Source organism: Carassius carassius, chromosome 1 (assembly GCF_963082965.1).
Source record: "Carassius carassius chromosome 1, fCarCar2.1, whole genome shotgun sequence".
In the NCBI taxonomy this organism is placed as follows: Eukaryota; Metazoa; Chordata; class Actinopteri; order Cypriniformes; family Cyprinidae; genus Carassius; species Carassius carassius.
The window spans coordinates 5,247,501-5,259,849 of record NC_081755.1 but is presented as its reverse complement, the minus strand read 5'-3'; the positions used below and the strand labels follow the sequence as shown (position 1 = coordinate 5,259,849).

Below are 12,349 nucleotides of genomic sequence, written 5' to 3'. Positions count from 1 at the left end.
GGGCTAGCTATCATTTATCCCAACTGATGCCAACTGTTATCTTCCGCCACCTTCACGAGTTTTGAAGCTCAGATGTTATATCTGAACTGGTCTGAACCTGTGGTCTTATCTTACCACCACATTTAAGCAAAGACTTCATAGTAGAGTTTTCAGTTTGTAGGGGATTTTTTTGGACTTCATTTTGTCACATGTGGGCCTTTCACACCGCTATAGTTCCAGAACTAATTGTACAATACTAAAGTACTGGGACGATTTTGCGGTAATCATTTTCCAGTACAATTGAAAGGGCTGCATTCGCACCGACAGTGTGTAGTAGGACGTGACATAAGCCAATCAACAGGATGCCATTTGTGCATGGTGTTCAAAAACAGAAATAAAGAAGAACAACATTAACAACAGGAGAATGGAGGATTGGAGCTGTTTTTTTGTGTCTTGCGGGTTTCACAATAATGGACATGGAATGTCAACGTACACATAAAGAGATTGAAAGAACGGAAAGGAGGACTAAGAATCTCCAGCAACTAATCGGTTTCTAGTTAGTGTAACATATGTCTACTCATGATTTTGGATCATATAATTACTCGATTGAGTATTTGTTACTCCAATGATCATATTTTGGGTCATATAATTTACTCGTATGATTTTGTGTAGTTATTCACTGGCAATGGAGCTGTGTTTTAAGATGTTACCTTATATGACCATGTAGCTCACTAACGATGTACTGAATGAGTTTCAGATATCGCTACGGATCAACTCACAACGCCGTTCACCTGCTGTTTGGGTCCACAAGAGAATCGATGAGTGGTGGACAACTGTAGTGCCCTACTTCACAGATGAGCAGTGGAGCCAAAATTTCAGAATGTCTATTGAGACATATCACTACATCTCTCACCGTTTGAAGCCAGCCTTAGAGAAAATGGACACAAACTATCTTGTGTCTGTACCTCTCCAAAAAGGGGAAATTTTGGTTGAAAATGCATTTGGCCGATTGAAAGGATGATGGAGATGCCTGTTGAAACACAATGACTGCATTTTAGAAAGGGTGAAGTCCATGGTGCTCACTTGCTGTGTACTACACAACCTCTGTGAGACCCATGGCGAGGGGTATATAGAGGAGTTGTGTGTACCTGGTCCTTTCCCCTAACTGGATGTTACACACCAGGCACCTGTTGCTGAGACTGAAGAGTTTGTGTTGCCTTGATGCAGCATCTAAACCATTTAGGTGCCAGCTGAAATGTGCTAGTTATAATTATAACAAACCTTTCTGTAAAAATTGTTAAGAAACTGCATTGTGACTGCTCAGGACACTGATTTCTGAATGCAAAGTAGTAGTGTATGGTACACTATTTTTGTCTGTCCATGTTTTTTTCATGACTTCATAAGCTAAATTTCCTACATTAATTACATGTATACTAACATACATTTCCCTATTTTTTTTTTTTTTTTGATAAAAATACCTTTTTGGGATAAAAAAAAAAACATTGCTGTTTCATCATGTTCTGAGACAAGGTGATTACCAGCACAAATAAAGAGAGTAAGCACATAATTTTTTTCATACTTTATTTTTATAAAAAAAATTACAAATATAAATAGTGTCTCTTTTTAAATATATAAACTAACAAATACATAAAAACAGAAAAAAAACAAATGTAAATGTACAAACAAGAAAATGTAATTAAAATAAAAAAAAATTAAACATTTATAGGGCTAGTCGAGAGTAGGTTCACGTGGGTGCTGTGCACCTGCCACCAGCTTTTTCGTAGTGGCCAGAAGGCCTTACATAAAAACAGCCTGCTGACGCCATGCTTCTGCCTCCTGTTAAAGCAGCCGTTCATGCTCCTCAGCTTCTCTCTGTGCCAGCTCCATTAAAAAGTCAGGAGCAAATGCAATGCCTTATTGACATTGTCTGCAGTCCACTTCCTCTTTCTCCATCATCTCTTTCACCAGACTTACGACACTAGCATCAACCATTCGTCTCTTTGCAACTAAAAGAGAACAAGGACATTACAGGTGGTACAGAGACATAGGGGGGTACTGCAAGACGTGGAAATGAAGGCACTGCATACAGTGCCACTAATGTCCATCAAATTGGCATCACTATGTTGTGGCTCTTTCCACCAAATAGGACTCTGGTGCTGTACCTAGACAAAGACAGAACAACATTTTAGAATAACATAAAGATAAAAATTACATTTTAAATAGTGTACATATGCAGTAACAAAACATACAATGGTTGCAAAAAAGGTACTTTAATGCCTGCCTGGTTGGTAAGTTGTACTCAAACATATTGCAAAGGTATAAACAACAACCTAAGTACAAAAAAAGAAAAAAAAACCTTGTCCTTTTCACCTCCATTTAACTTGTATGAACTAGCAAACACTTAGGGTCTGACACTGTGGTTGAGCGCTACACATAACAAACAATGCTCGAATGGAGCAAACAACATTCTATTGTCTTTTCAAACTTCTGCACCCTTAATTCATACTCTCTTCAAAAGGCGGTTTCTCAAATGAAGCCAGCCACTTCTTTACTTGATCCCATACCTACTAGTCTGTTTCAGTCATGTTTTGTTTCCTTGTGTCCAGTTGTTTTGAGTATTACAAATGACTCTTTGTGTACTGGGGTTGTCCCACCAGGTTTTAAAATTGCTGTAGTTAACCCAGTACCAAAGAACACAAATAATGATTATGAAACCTCTCTCATTATCGTCACATATCCAATCTTCCTTTTCTTGTTTTCAATTTTGGGCCCCTTGCTTTTTAACACCTATATTTTTCCTATATTTGTCAGCTTTTGAGATCTCTTGGTCTAAAATTTCACCTTTATGCAGACGATACTCAGATTTACATACATACTAAACCTAATGACACTGTGCCTGTTGATTTTATTTCCACGTGTATTTCTATGATAAAAAATGGATGTCACACAATTTTCTTTGAAAAAACTTTAGGTTACTCACGTAACCCCGGTTCTCTGATAACATGAGTGAGGTATCTCACTATGGGAATCGTCTCGGGCGTGACCAATCCTGGAAGCACCAATTACACCACGTCTATTGGTAGACGTACTGCAGATATGCTTACCCTCGTATTGCAGATATGCTGTCTGAAGCAGGCATGCCAACCAACTCAGTAATGTTTGAAAACAATAACACAAGCCCTCCATGTATTATTCACAGAATGTAAGTTTACCCTTATGAGAATCAGCCCATGAAACAAATAACTGATAACTCTTTCTTAATCCCTTTATCGTGTCCACGTAGTAACAACGCATGGACAGGGCACAAACAATAAAACTACTCCTCTTCCAACGAGGAAAAAGGGGGGCAATGAAAAGCCAGTAAATCCACCTGTCTACAGACGAAAGTTGACTCGCTCACCTTAGGCACAAACGCTGGGTTAGTCTTGAGAGATACTCGCGAGAAATCTGCAGCAAATGCCATACAAGAGTTATGAACCGGCAAAGCATGAAGTTCATTAACTCGTTTCGCGGTCGTCAGAGCCAATAACAAAGCAACCTTTATCGAAAGGAGCTTATCTGTCAGCTCAAAATAAAAATCTATATTATCTACCGGCTCAAAAGGCGACTGACAGAGTGCGTTAAGGACCATGGACAGAAGCCACGGCAGAATCAGAAGCTTTGAAAACCTGTTCACACGCCGCGCACCCCTCATAAACCTGCACACAAGTGGGTGTTGGCCTATATTATTCCTGTCAATCCCCACATGGCAAGCAGAAATTGCAGCAAGATAAACCTTAACGGTAGAGAAGGCTCTACCCTGATCTAAAAGTTCTTGCGGTAAACACAACACCTCTGCCACTGAATATTGAAAAGGTACAGTTTGCCTTTGAGCGCACCACAATTCAAATACGTTCCATTTTCTATCATATCCAGATCCACTTTGTCTGGGGCCGGATGAAAAATCTCTCAGCGAGCTTGTGAGAGGAGGTCTCTGCACATTGGGAGAGGGCCAGGGCCAATCGTGCAGAAGCTGGATTATCTCCGTCAGCCACAACTTCCCTGACCAGTTTGGCGTGATCAAAATTAATGAGTGACCACACTCTCTTACTCTTTTTAGAGTTGGTATGATCAGACTCAGCAGAGGAAATGCGTAAAGCAGTACATTTGGCCACAGGTGAGCCAAAGCATCCACACCCTTCGGAGCACAGTCTCTCGCCAGAGAAAAGAATAGGGTGCAATGGGTATTTTCGTGCGAGGTGAAAAGATCTGCGGCAGCTAGGCCGAACCTCTTCCACAACTGGTTCACTACCTGGGGGTGGAGAGTCTATTCTCCATACCAAGGATGGCCCCTGGACAGGAGATCTGCCCCCACATTTATTATTCCTGGGACATGAGTCACTTGTAATGAATGAAAATGCTTCAAGCCCCACACAATGAGTTGTCGTGCTAGACTGTGAAGCTGGGGAGAATGTGTTCCCAATGGCGATTTATATATGCCACTACCGTTGTGTTGTCCGATCTGACCAAAACATGGTGATTCCGTAGGAACCGCATGAAATGTTTCAATGCTAGACACTGTTAACAGTTCCAGGAAGTTTATATGTGCGTTTTGTAGCGAGATGGGCCATTTTCCTTTCGCTATTCTGCCCTCGCACGCTGCACCCCAACCCATGATTGACACATCCGTCGTTACCACCTTTCTCAGAGAAATAGTTTCCAGTGGAGTCCCTGATTCCAGAAAAATGTGATCGCTGCAGCAGCAGAGAGCGCGCAAGCAATGTGACAACGTTATCACTTTGCAGTAGAGGTGGCGCTTCGGACATAAACGCTGTTCCGCTACCCAGCACTGAAACTCTCTCATCCGTAACAGTCCCAATGGGATGACCAACACGGCCGAGGCCATCAGGCCTTGAAGATGTAAACATGCTCTGAATGGGACTTTTTTTCCCTTTCTGGAAAAGGGAGAGACAACCACGAATTGACAATGCACTCCTCTGATAAGAATGCCTGGTACATGTCTGAGTTCAGCCTGAGACCCAGATAAATTATTTCCTGCGTGGGCACTAAGCAGCTTTTTGTGTCATTTATTTTAAAGCCTAAGGCTTTTAAATGAAACACAAGCCGATTCGTATCTATCTCCGTCTGCCTCCATGACGGAGCAGAGAGAAGGAGATTGTCCAAATAAGCTGACACTCTGAGACCCGCTTTTCTCAGCGGTGTAATGCTGTGTTCACAACAAACTCGAATAGAGCGTCTGGCGCGAATGATTTTAATCAAGTTAAGTCAATGCAAAGACGCGTTTACTCGTGTCTGGAGATCTCGCGGTGCGAATGAGGCGTTTAGCGCGGCACGGAAGACGCGAATTCGCCTCATTCGCGCGTCATTCACGCAAACAAGACGCGCGAATGAGGCGAATTCGTCAACACCAATCATCAATGGTGCTTTTTGTCCATTTAGCGTTTGACGCGAATTCGCGTCTGCTGCCAGAGTTGAAAAATTTGAACTTTGGCGTCAAGTCGCGCCGCGTTAACCAATCAGGAGCCTGCTAGGAGTCACTCATTCAACATGGAGGAACGACTGATGCTGTCAGTGAGCAGTCAACCGGAGCTATATGACAAAAGTTCACATTTCTATAGAGACAGGAATAAAAAGGACCTATATATATATAAAACATAATAGATTAATTGAACAAAGGCCAAAGATAAGAAACGTTTCGTTTTACCCCAAACGAATTATATTTTATCTTGAACCACTAAAGAGACATCAGAGCCAGCGGCAAATGTCAGAAGGTCTAGCCGAGGTGAGGCTGCTCTCGGCGGATACTTGATGACGGAGCTCCCACTGATCATGTGGAGCTCACATCTCCGAGATCGGCCAAACACATTTTTTAAATAGACGTTGTCTTTATAAATAAACTGCATATTTGTGTTTAAAACAACTACATTCTCGCCTGAAATACTTTTAAAACTACATTTCATGACACGATAACAGTAATTTTTTGAAAATTATTCGAATAAAAATGGCGGTTGAAAATGCTGCATGAACTCATCTTGCAGAAGCCCCCCCATGACGCGAATTCGCATCTGTTGTGAAGTTAATTTCACACGCGAATGAAGCGATTGATCTCAAAATGTTCAAGCTGCAAACCAAATGCGGTAGACGCGAATTTGACGCTCTATTCGCGTTTGGTGAGAACACAGCATTAGAGCTGCCTTGACGCATTTCCTAAAAGTTTGTGGGGCCAAAGCCAAACCGAACAAAAATTTGTAGGCTGTTCCCTAATAGGCAAACCTGAGGAATTTTCTGTGTGCCGGATAAATGCTTATGTGAAAGTAAGCATACTTCAGATCTACTGATGTAAACTCTCTGGGACAAATAACATTGGATAATGTTTTTACTATGAGCATTTTGAACTTGTACTTTCTGAGGTGTTTGTTGAGGTTCCGTAAGACCTATTTTGGGAATGACAAAGTACCAGGAGTAAAAACCATGCTGGCTGTCCTCCAGCGGCACCACCCGAATTACTTTTGCTCAATAGAGAGGTTATTTCCTCCTCTAAAATCCGAGCTGACTCCCCTTCTGCTGTTGACATTAACATACTGTTGAAAAGTGGAAGTTTTACAGAAAACTGCAGACGATAACTTAATTCCATTGTTGCAGTACCTTTCAATAGGGTGTGATTCAAACAGGGTCCTAACCTCCGGAGATATCTTGTCCATTAACTCTCCCCAGCTGGACTGAGCGCATGGAGCACCCTCGTTCATTGCTGCGGGAGGTATGAAAAAGCTCAGGTCCCCTTTAGTTGCGGCCGCGACGCTTACCCTTTGCTCCAAACTTTTAACGGGAACTGAGAGCAGTGAGGGCAGCACTCGGGATTAGCTAGTGCAGCCTGTGCATGACTAACTCCCAAACACGCTATGTACAGAGGGTGAGAGTCTTTAGACAAGATCATCGACCTGCATGTGCACAGACGAGAGGAATCTTTCCCTTTCGCTGTGCTGTTGGATGGGCTTGCAGTAACCATAACAGAGATGCGAACACCAAGAGATTAGTGAGATCACCACAACCGTGCCTCTCGATAACGGGCCTTACCACAAATTATTCCTGTAAATGCTCCGGGATCGTAACAATCCGTTCACCACTTAATGTGAGAGAATATTAAGAGAAAAAGCTGTAACTGCTCGATGAAAATGAGAACCTGCCTTGATGCGCTGGTCACCACTGGTAAATAAAAAAAACAGCAGAAAAAAAAATATTCACTTTAACATTATTTTGTCCAATGCTGTCTTTTCCTGTTGCTGAGAGGTTGAGAAAAACTTTTTGTTTACCAGGATTGATTATTGTAATGACTTGTTGGCGGGGGTGTCAAAAGCTACCCTAAACAAATTGCAGGTAGTGCAAAATTTGGGTGCTAGAATCCTTACTAGAACTAGGATGAGAGATCATATTACTCCGGTCTTGGAGTCTGTACATTGGCGCTATGTTAGTTTTAGGGTTGATTTAAAATTTTGATGCTTACTTACAAGGCTTTGCATGGGTTGCTACCTCAATATTTGTCTGAGCTTTTAATTTCTTATACTCCAACAGGTGACCTTCACTCATCTGAAACTGGCCTTTTAACTGTTCCATTAACCTGTTTAATATTGAAGGGCAATAGAGCTTTATTATTGATGCGCGATTAGCTCCCAAACTGTGGAATTCTTTACCTATTGTGATAAGGCAAGCTAAAACTCTTAGCATTTTTAAATCTCGCCTTAAAACTAATTTTAAGGGTAACTTTCAATTAAACATTTGTATTATTTATTTTTAAAATTGTTTTGTTGTTGTTTTGATTTTTATTTATTTCCATATTTTTATACAGTGTATTATCTGTTTTTGTTCAGCGCTTTGAGATCTACATACAGGCGCTATAGACAATAAAGTTTATTATTATTATAATATAATAGCTTATAAAGATTAAGTAAGCGTCTTTATCATACAACTTTAACAGTTGCACAAACCTTCAGCGACGGAGTTGGTTGGCGAACTCTCCATGGTCAGCTTCCCCCTTAGCCCAAGAGCTGAATCTTTTGTCCCGGCACTACCAGAATAAGCCAGTCTGTGGCCAAGAATGTTGTCCAGTAGCTGGTACCTGGCGACACTCTGATTGTTGTGGTCTTTAATTAATTTGTAGTCTTGTTTTAACTTCTTAATTGTGTCATGGCACTGCTAAGCTGTATGCTAGATACCCAGTGCCGCTAGCTGAGAAGCAATAGACGCAGACACCTATATGTTGCATTTTGTTCCTTTGAATTCCAACTGGATTTCCTCAGTGCGTACCTTCTGTGTAAATGTTCAAAAGTACAAGCACTTCAGAGTCCGTCCATCTATTGCTGTTCTCCACACTTGTGAAATAAGTTGACACAATGTTTACAGTATTTTTGCACATCGTTTTAAATCATGGAGGGTGAGGGCATTTTTAAGTACCAGTTGTGCTGGTTAGACCCTGCTCCAGAGTAGGATCTAATTTGGTTCTTGAAAAAGGCAGTCCGATACTAAAATCGTGCCCAGTTCCAGTGGTGTGAAAATATTTTTTAATTGTTTTAAACAGTGCATGGACAGATATTTTAAACCTTATAGCTCATTTTAAGTTGTTTAATCCAAAATCAACATCTAAGTTAAAGGCATGGGTTGATCATAGTTTTCGTTCCTTGAGACAGACATGCAGAAATGCCGAAAGGAAGTGGAAAAAGGACAAATTACAGATTTCTTATGAGATCTTAAACAATTGCCTGTCATCAGTACGCTTTTAAATGGATCCTATTATGCTCTTTTACAAATGTCCTGCCTCTTACCATCAGTGCGGGGGAAAGTTACTTTTAAAAGTAATGCATTACAATGTCACTTTTGCTTTTAGTATGGTTGAACTGGATCATCAAAGGTCAGCAGCAAAGACATTAGTTAATATAATGGGATTAGATACATTTGTCTTATTTAACATTTAATTATTGCAGGTTTATGTGATATTTTGAGTTTGCATTTCACAGTTTTAATTCATTTAGATTAATACTAATTTTTTTTTGTTTTTTTTTTGTTAGTGGGATGAATCAATGCACATTCACATTTAGTCTAGAACTACATCATGTTCACACAGTGCACACAACACCTCTGTACTTCAAATTTCTTCCAATATGGGGACGGGAGACTTGGCAGTCAATAAATGGGAAAACAAAGTAACTTGCGTTACTTTTTTGAATATTTTCTTGTAAATTAAAAAGTAATGTTACTTTACTAGTTACTTGGAAAAAGTAATCTGATTACATAACTTGCGTTACTTGTAATGCGGTACCCCAACACTGTTTACCATAACTGCCTGCTGCAAGCTTCAGTTTAAATATTGTGTCGAAATCTAATCAATTTGAGTGCGATTTAAATCTGGATGATTTTAACCACTCTAAGCTCGTCTGTCTTGGGAACACTAGCACTAGCACAGACAAACTCTTGTAAGAGTTATTAATGATATTCATATGGCAACATATTCAGGGGACTCTGTCATTTTAGTAATGTTGGACCTGTCCTCTGCTTTTGATACGGTTGCGTTGGGCTGGGGGTGCTGTTTTACTCTGGTTTAAATATTTTCTAACCAATATACTTTTCTCTCTGAAAATAGTACATTTCTCTTCACAATCTATCCTGTGGTGTGCCTCAAGGCTCGGTTTTAGCTCCTGTCCCCTTTTCTCTATCTTCTCCATTTGGGTTCCATTTTTAGGAAACATGTTTCATTTCATTGCTAGGCCGATGATATGCAAATCTATATGGCATGTCTAGGAAAAATAAGAGTTCTCCATGCAACCTAACAGCATGTCTTGAGGATCTAAGTGTGATGGCAGATAGTTTCCTCAAATTTGACAAGCAGATTAGTGTGGCCATTGGGTTTAGCTTTTTGTCTTTTCATTCTCTATCAAAAATCAAATCCTTTCTTCCTAAGCACTCCTTGGAGACGGCTATAATCGCAGTGGCCTGCTCACAGGTCATTCAAAATACTGCGTCGAGATTCCTGAAGGGAAAGGGGAAATCTGATCACGCTACCCCCCTTCTGAGATCCCCTCACTGGCTTCCGATTAATTTTAGAATTGAGTTTAAAATTGTATTACTGGTATTTAAATCATTAAATGATTTAGCACCCTTTTATTTGTTAAATGTACTTCACCCCTACTCCCCACTAGAGGCCTTAGATCCAAAAATAAGCTCCTCCTTCAGATACCCAAAATCCGGGTAAAATCGAGGGGTCACCGAGCCTTTGACGAGGCTGGTCCAACACTGTGGAACAAGCTCCCACTCTATATTAGATTGGCGTCCACTTTGTCTGAGTTCATGTCTTGTATCAAAAAGTATTTATTCTCTTGTTGTTTTTAACTTAGAAGAGTGTTCTGTTAACTTTTTTGCTGCCATTAGAGTTCTTAATTTTTTTATTTTATGCTAACTTTGGTCGGCCTGTGGCTGTTTTTAAATTAAGTATAAATTAAAATTAAGTAAACTGAAGTTGATTTTGAAATATGATAGGCAACCTTTCATTGCATCTAAATGTTGTAGGACATCTGCATTTATTTTTATTAGATTTATTAAAGCTCAGACTTGAGTCCAAGTCCAAGATCAAGTACCCAACTCTAACGGTGCCAAACAACACCTTCTAAATATAGAATCCTGCTGAATATACACCAGAGACTACTGGCCTTCACTTCTGAGCTTCCTACACATCATAATGTTATTACATGACTACTTCCACACCGAGGACATAAAACAGTTCTCTCAAATGAATCCTCATCTGCTGACCATGTTTTTGTTTAATAAACGCAGTGAAATTTTCTCATGTGCCTGCTAAGGTTTCCTTTTTGAGTAAAACTTTTTCCACACTGTTGGCAGGTGAAGGAATTCTCTCTAGTGTGAACTCTCATGTGGGATTTAAGGCTTTCATGTAGTTCGAAACTCTCTCCACACTGAGGGCATGTATAAGCTTTTCCTCCACTGTGAATTCTCATGTGCCTGGTAAGGAATCCTTTTTTAATGAAGCTTATTCCACACTGTTGGCAGATAAAACGTCTCTCTCCAGTGTGAACTTTCATGTGCACTTTAAGGTATCCATGTTGATAAAAACTCTTTCCACACTCAGAGCAAGTGTAAGGCTTGTCTCCAGTGTGAATTCTCATGTGCCTGTTAAGGTTTACTTTTTGAGTAAAACTCTTTCCGCACTGTTGGCAGGGGAAAGGGCTCTCTCCAGTGTGAACTCTCATGTGGTCATTAAGATTTCCTTTTCTATTGAATATTTTTCCACACTGTTGGCAGGTGAAAGACTTCTCTCCAGTGTGAATTCTCATGTGCCTGTACAGGTTTCCTTCATGAGTGAAACTGACTCCACACTGTTTGCAGGAGTAAGGCTTCTCTCCAGTGTGAACTCTCATGTGCACTTTAAGGTTTCCAAGTTGATCAAAACTCTTTCCACACTCAGGGCAGATGTGAGGCTTATTTCCAGTGTGTATTGTCATGTGCCTGTTAAGGTTTACTTTTTGAGTAAAACTCTTTCCGCACTGTTGACAGGGGAAAGGGCTCTCCCCAGTGTGAACTCTCATGTGGTCAGTAAGATCTCCTTTTCTATTGAAACTTTTTCCACATTGTTGGCAGGAATAAGGCTTCCCTCCAGTGTGAATTCTCATGTGCACTTTTAGGTTTCCATGTTGATCGAAACTCTTTCCACACTGTTTGCATGTATAAGGTTTGTGTCCAGTGTGAATTCTCATGTGTCTGTTAAGGTTTACTTTTTGAGTAAAACTTTTTCCACACAGTTGGCAGGGGAAATGCTTCTTTCCAGTGTGAACTTTCATGTGGACTTTAAGGTGTCCATGTTCACTAAAACTCTTTTCAGAGTGAAAAGGGGTGAAATAACTTTCAGTTCCTGTTTTATGAGCTGTTTTCTGTGAGAAAGTCTCTTCAGTCTGTGGGCAACTGAAAGATTCTTCTCCAGTTTTAAAATCATGATGAGTCTCATTTTGTTCATTCTCTTCCGTTTCCTTCGGTACTATGCGCTCCTCTTTCAGCAGCATGAGGTCTATGGTGAAAAAAGACAAATGGAAGCTAGGCCAGTTAAACAGCACAAAGAGACAGACATTACAACATGTATGTTAGAGAGTATATTCACTAATCTATTGAAGGAGGTGATGCATATCTTTTTAGAAACTCTTCTCAATATTGTTAACTTTTTTTTTTTTGTTAAGGACACTTCCCAAAAACGTTCAAGCTGGCAATTATTAAACACTTTATCAAAAATAAGCATAGTTTGGCCCAGGACAATTGGTTAATTATAGATTGATCTCAAATCTACCATTTGTCTAAAATATCGGGAAAATTTTTATCT

General features: G+C 40.2%; 1 protein-coding gene and 1 long non-coding RNA gene across 7 annotated transcripts in view; both read right to left on the bottom strand.

Annotated features, from left to right (window-relative positions):
* Positions 1-12,349, bottom strand: part of LOC132139998 (gastrula zinc finger protein XlCGF7.1-like) — a 136,938-nt gene that overhangs the window by 89,198 nt on the left and 35,391 nt on the right. For 3 of the 5 annotated variants that reach the window (XR_009433700.1, XR_009433698.1, XR_009433699.1), the window contains one exon: positions 10,670-12,043. The exons of 1 other annotated variant lie outside the window; for it this stretch is intronic. Coding sequence is in view for 1 of the 4 variants with exons in the window: in XM_059548746.1 (XP_059404729.1) it covers positions 10,785-12,043 (1,259 nt within the window). In the remaining 3 variants the exon portion in view is untranslated. Of the gene's footprint in view, positions 1-10,527; positions 12,044-12,349 lie in introns of those variants that run through there. One more of the 5 variants, XM_059548746.1, reaches the window with a different exon arrangement.
* LOC132103672 (uncharacterized) lies at positions 1,583-6,506 on the bottom strand. Of its 2 annotated transcripts, XR_009423453.1 has the most exons (3): positions 6,180-6,506; positions 3,270-4,815; positions 1,583-2,473 (listed from the first exon to the last, which is right to left on the bottom strand). It is a non-coding gene; the product is annotated as an uncharacterized LOC132103672 (long non-coding RNA). The 2 variants fall into 2 exon arrangements; XR_009423435.1 differs by lacking the exon at positions 6,180-6,506 and having other exon boundaries at positions 3,270-5,158.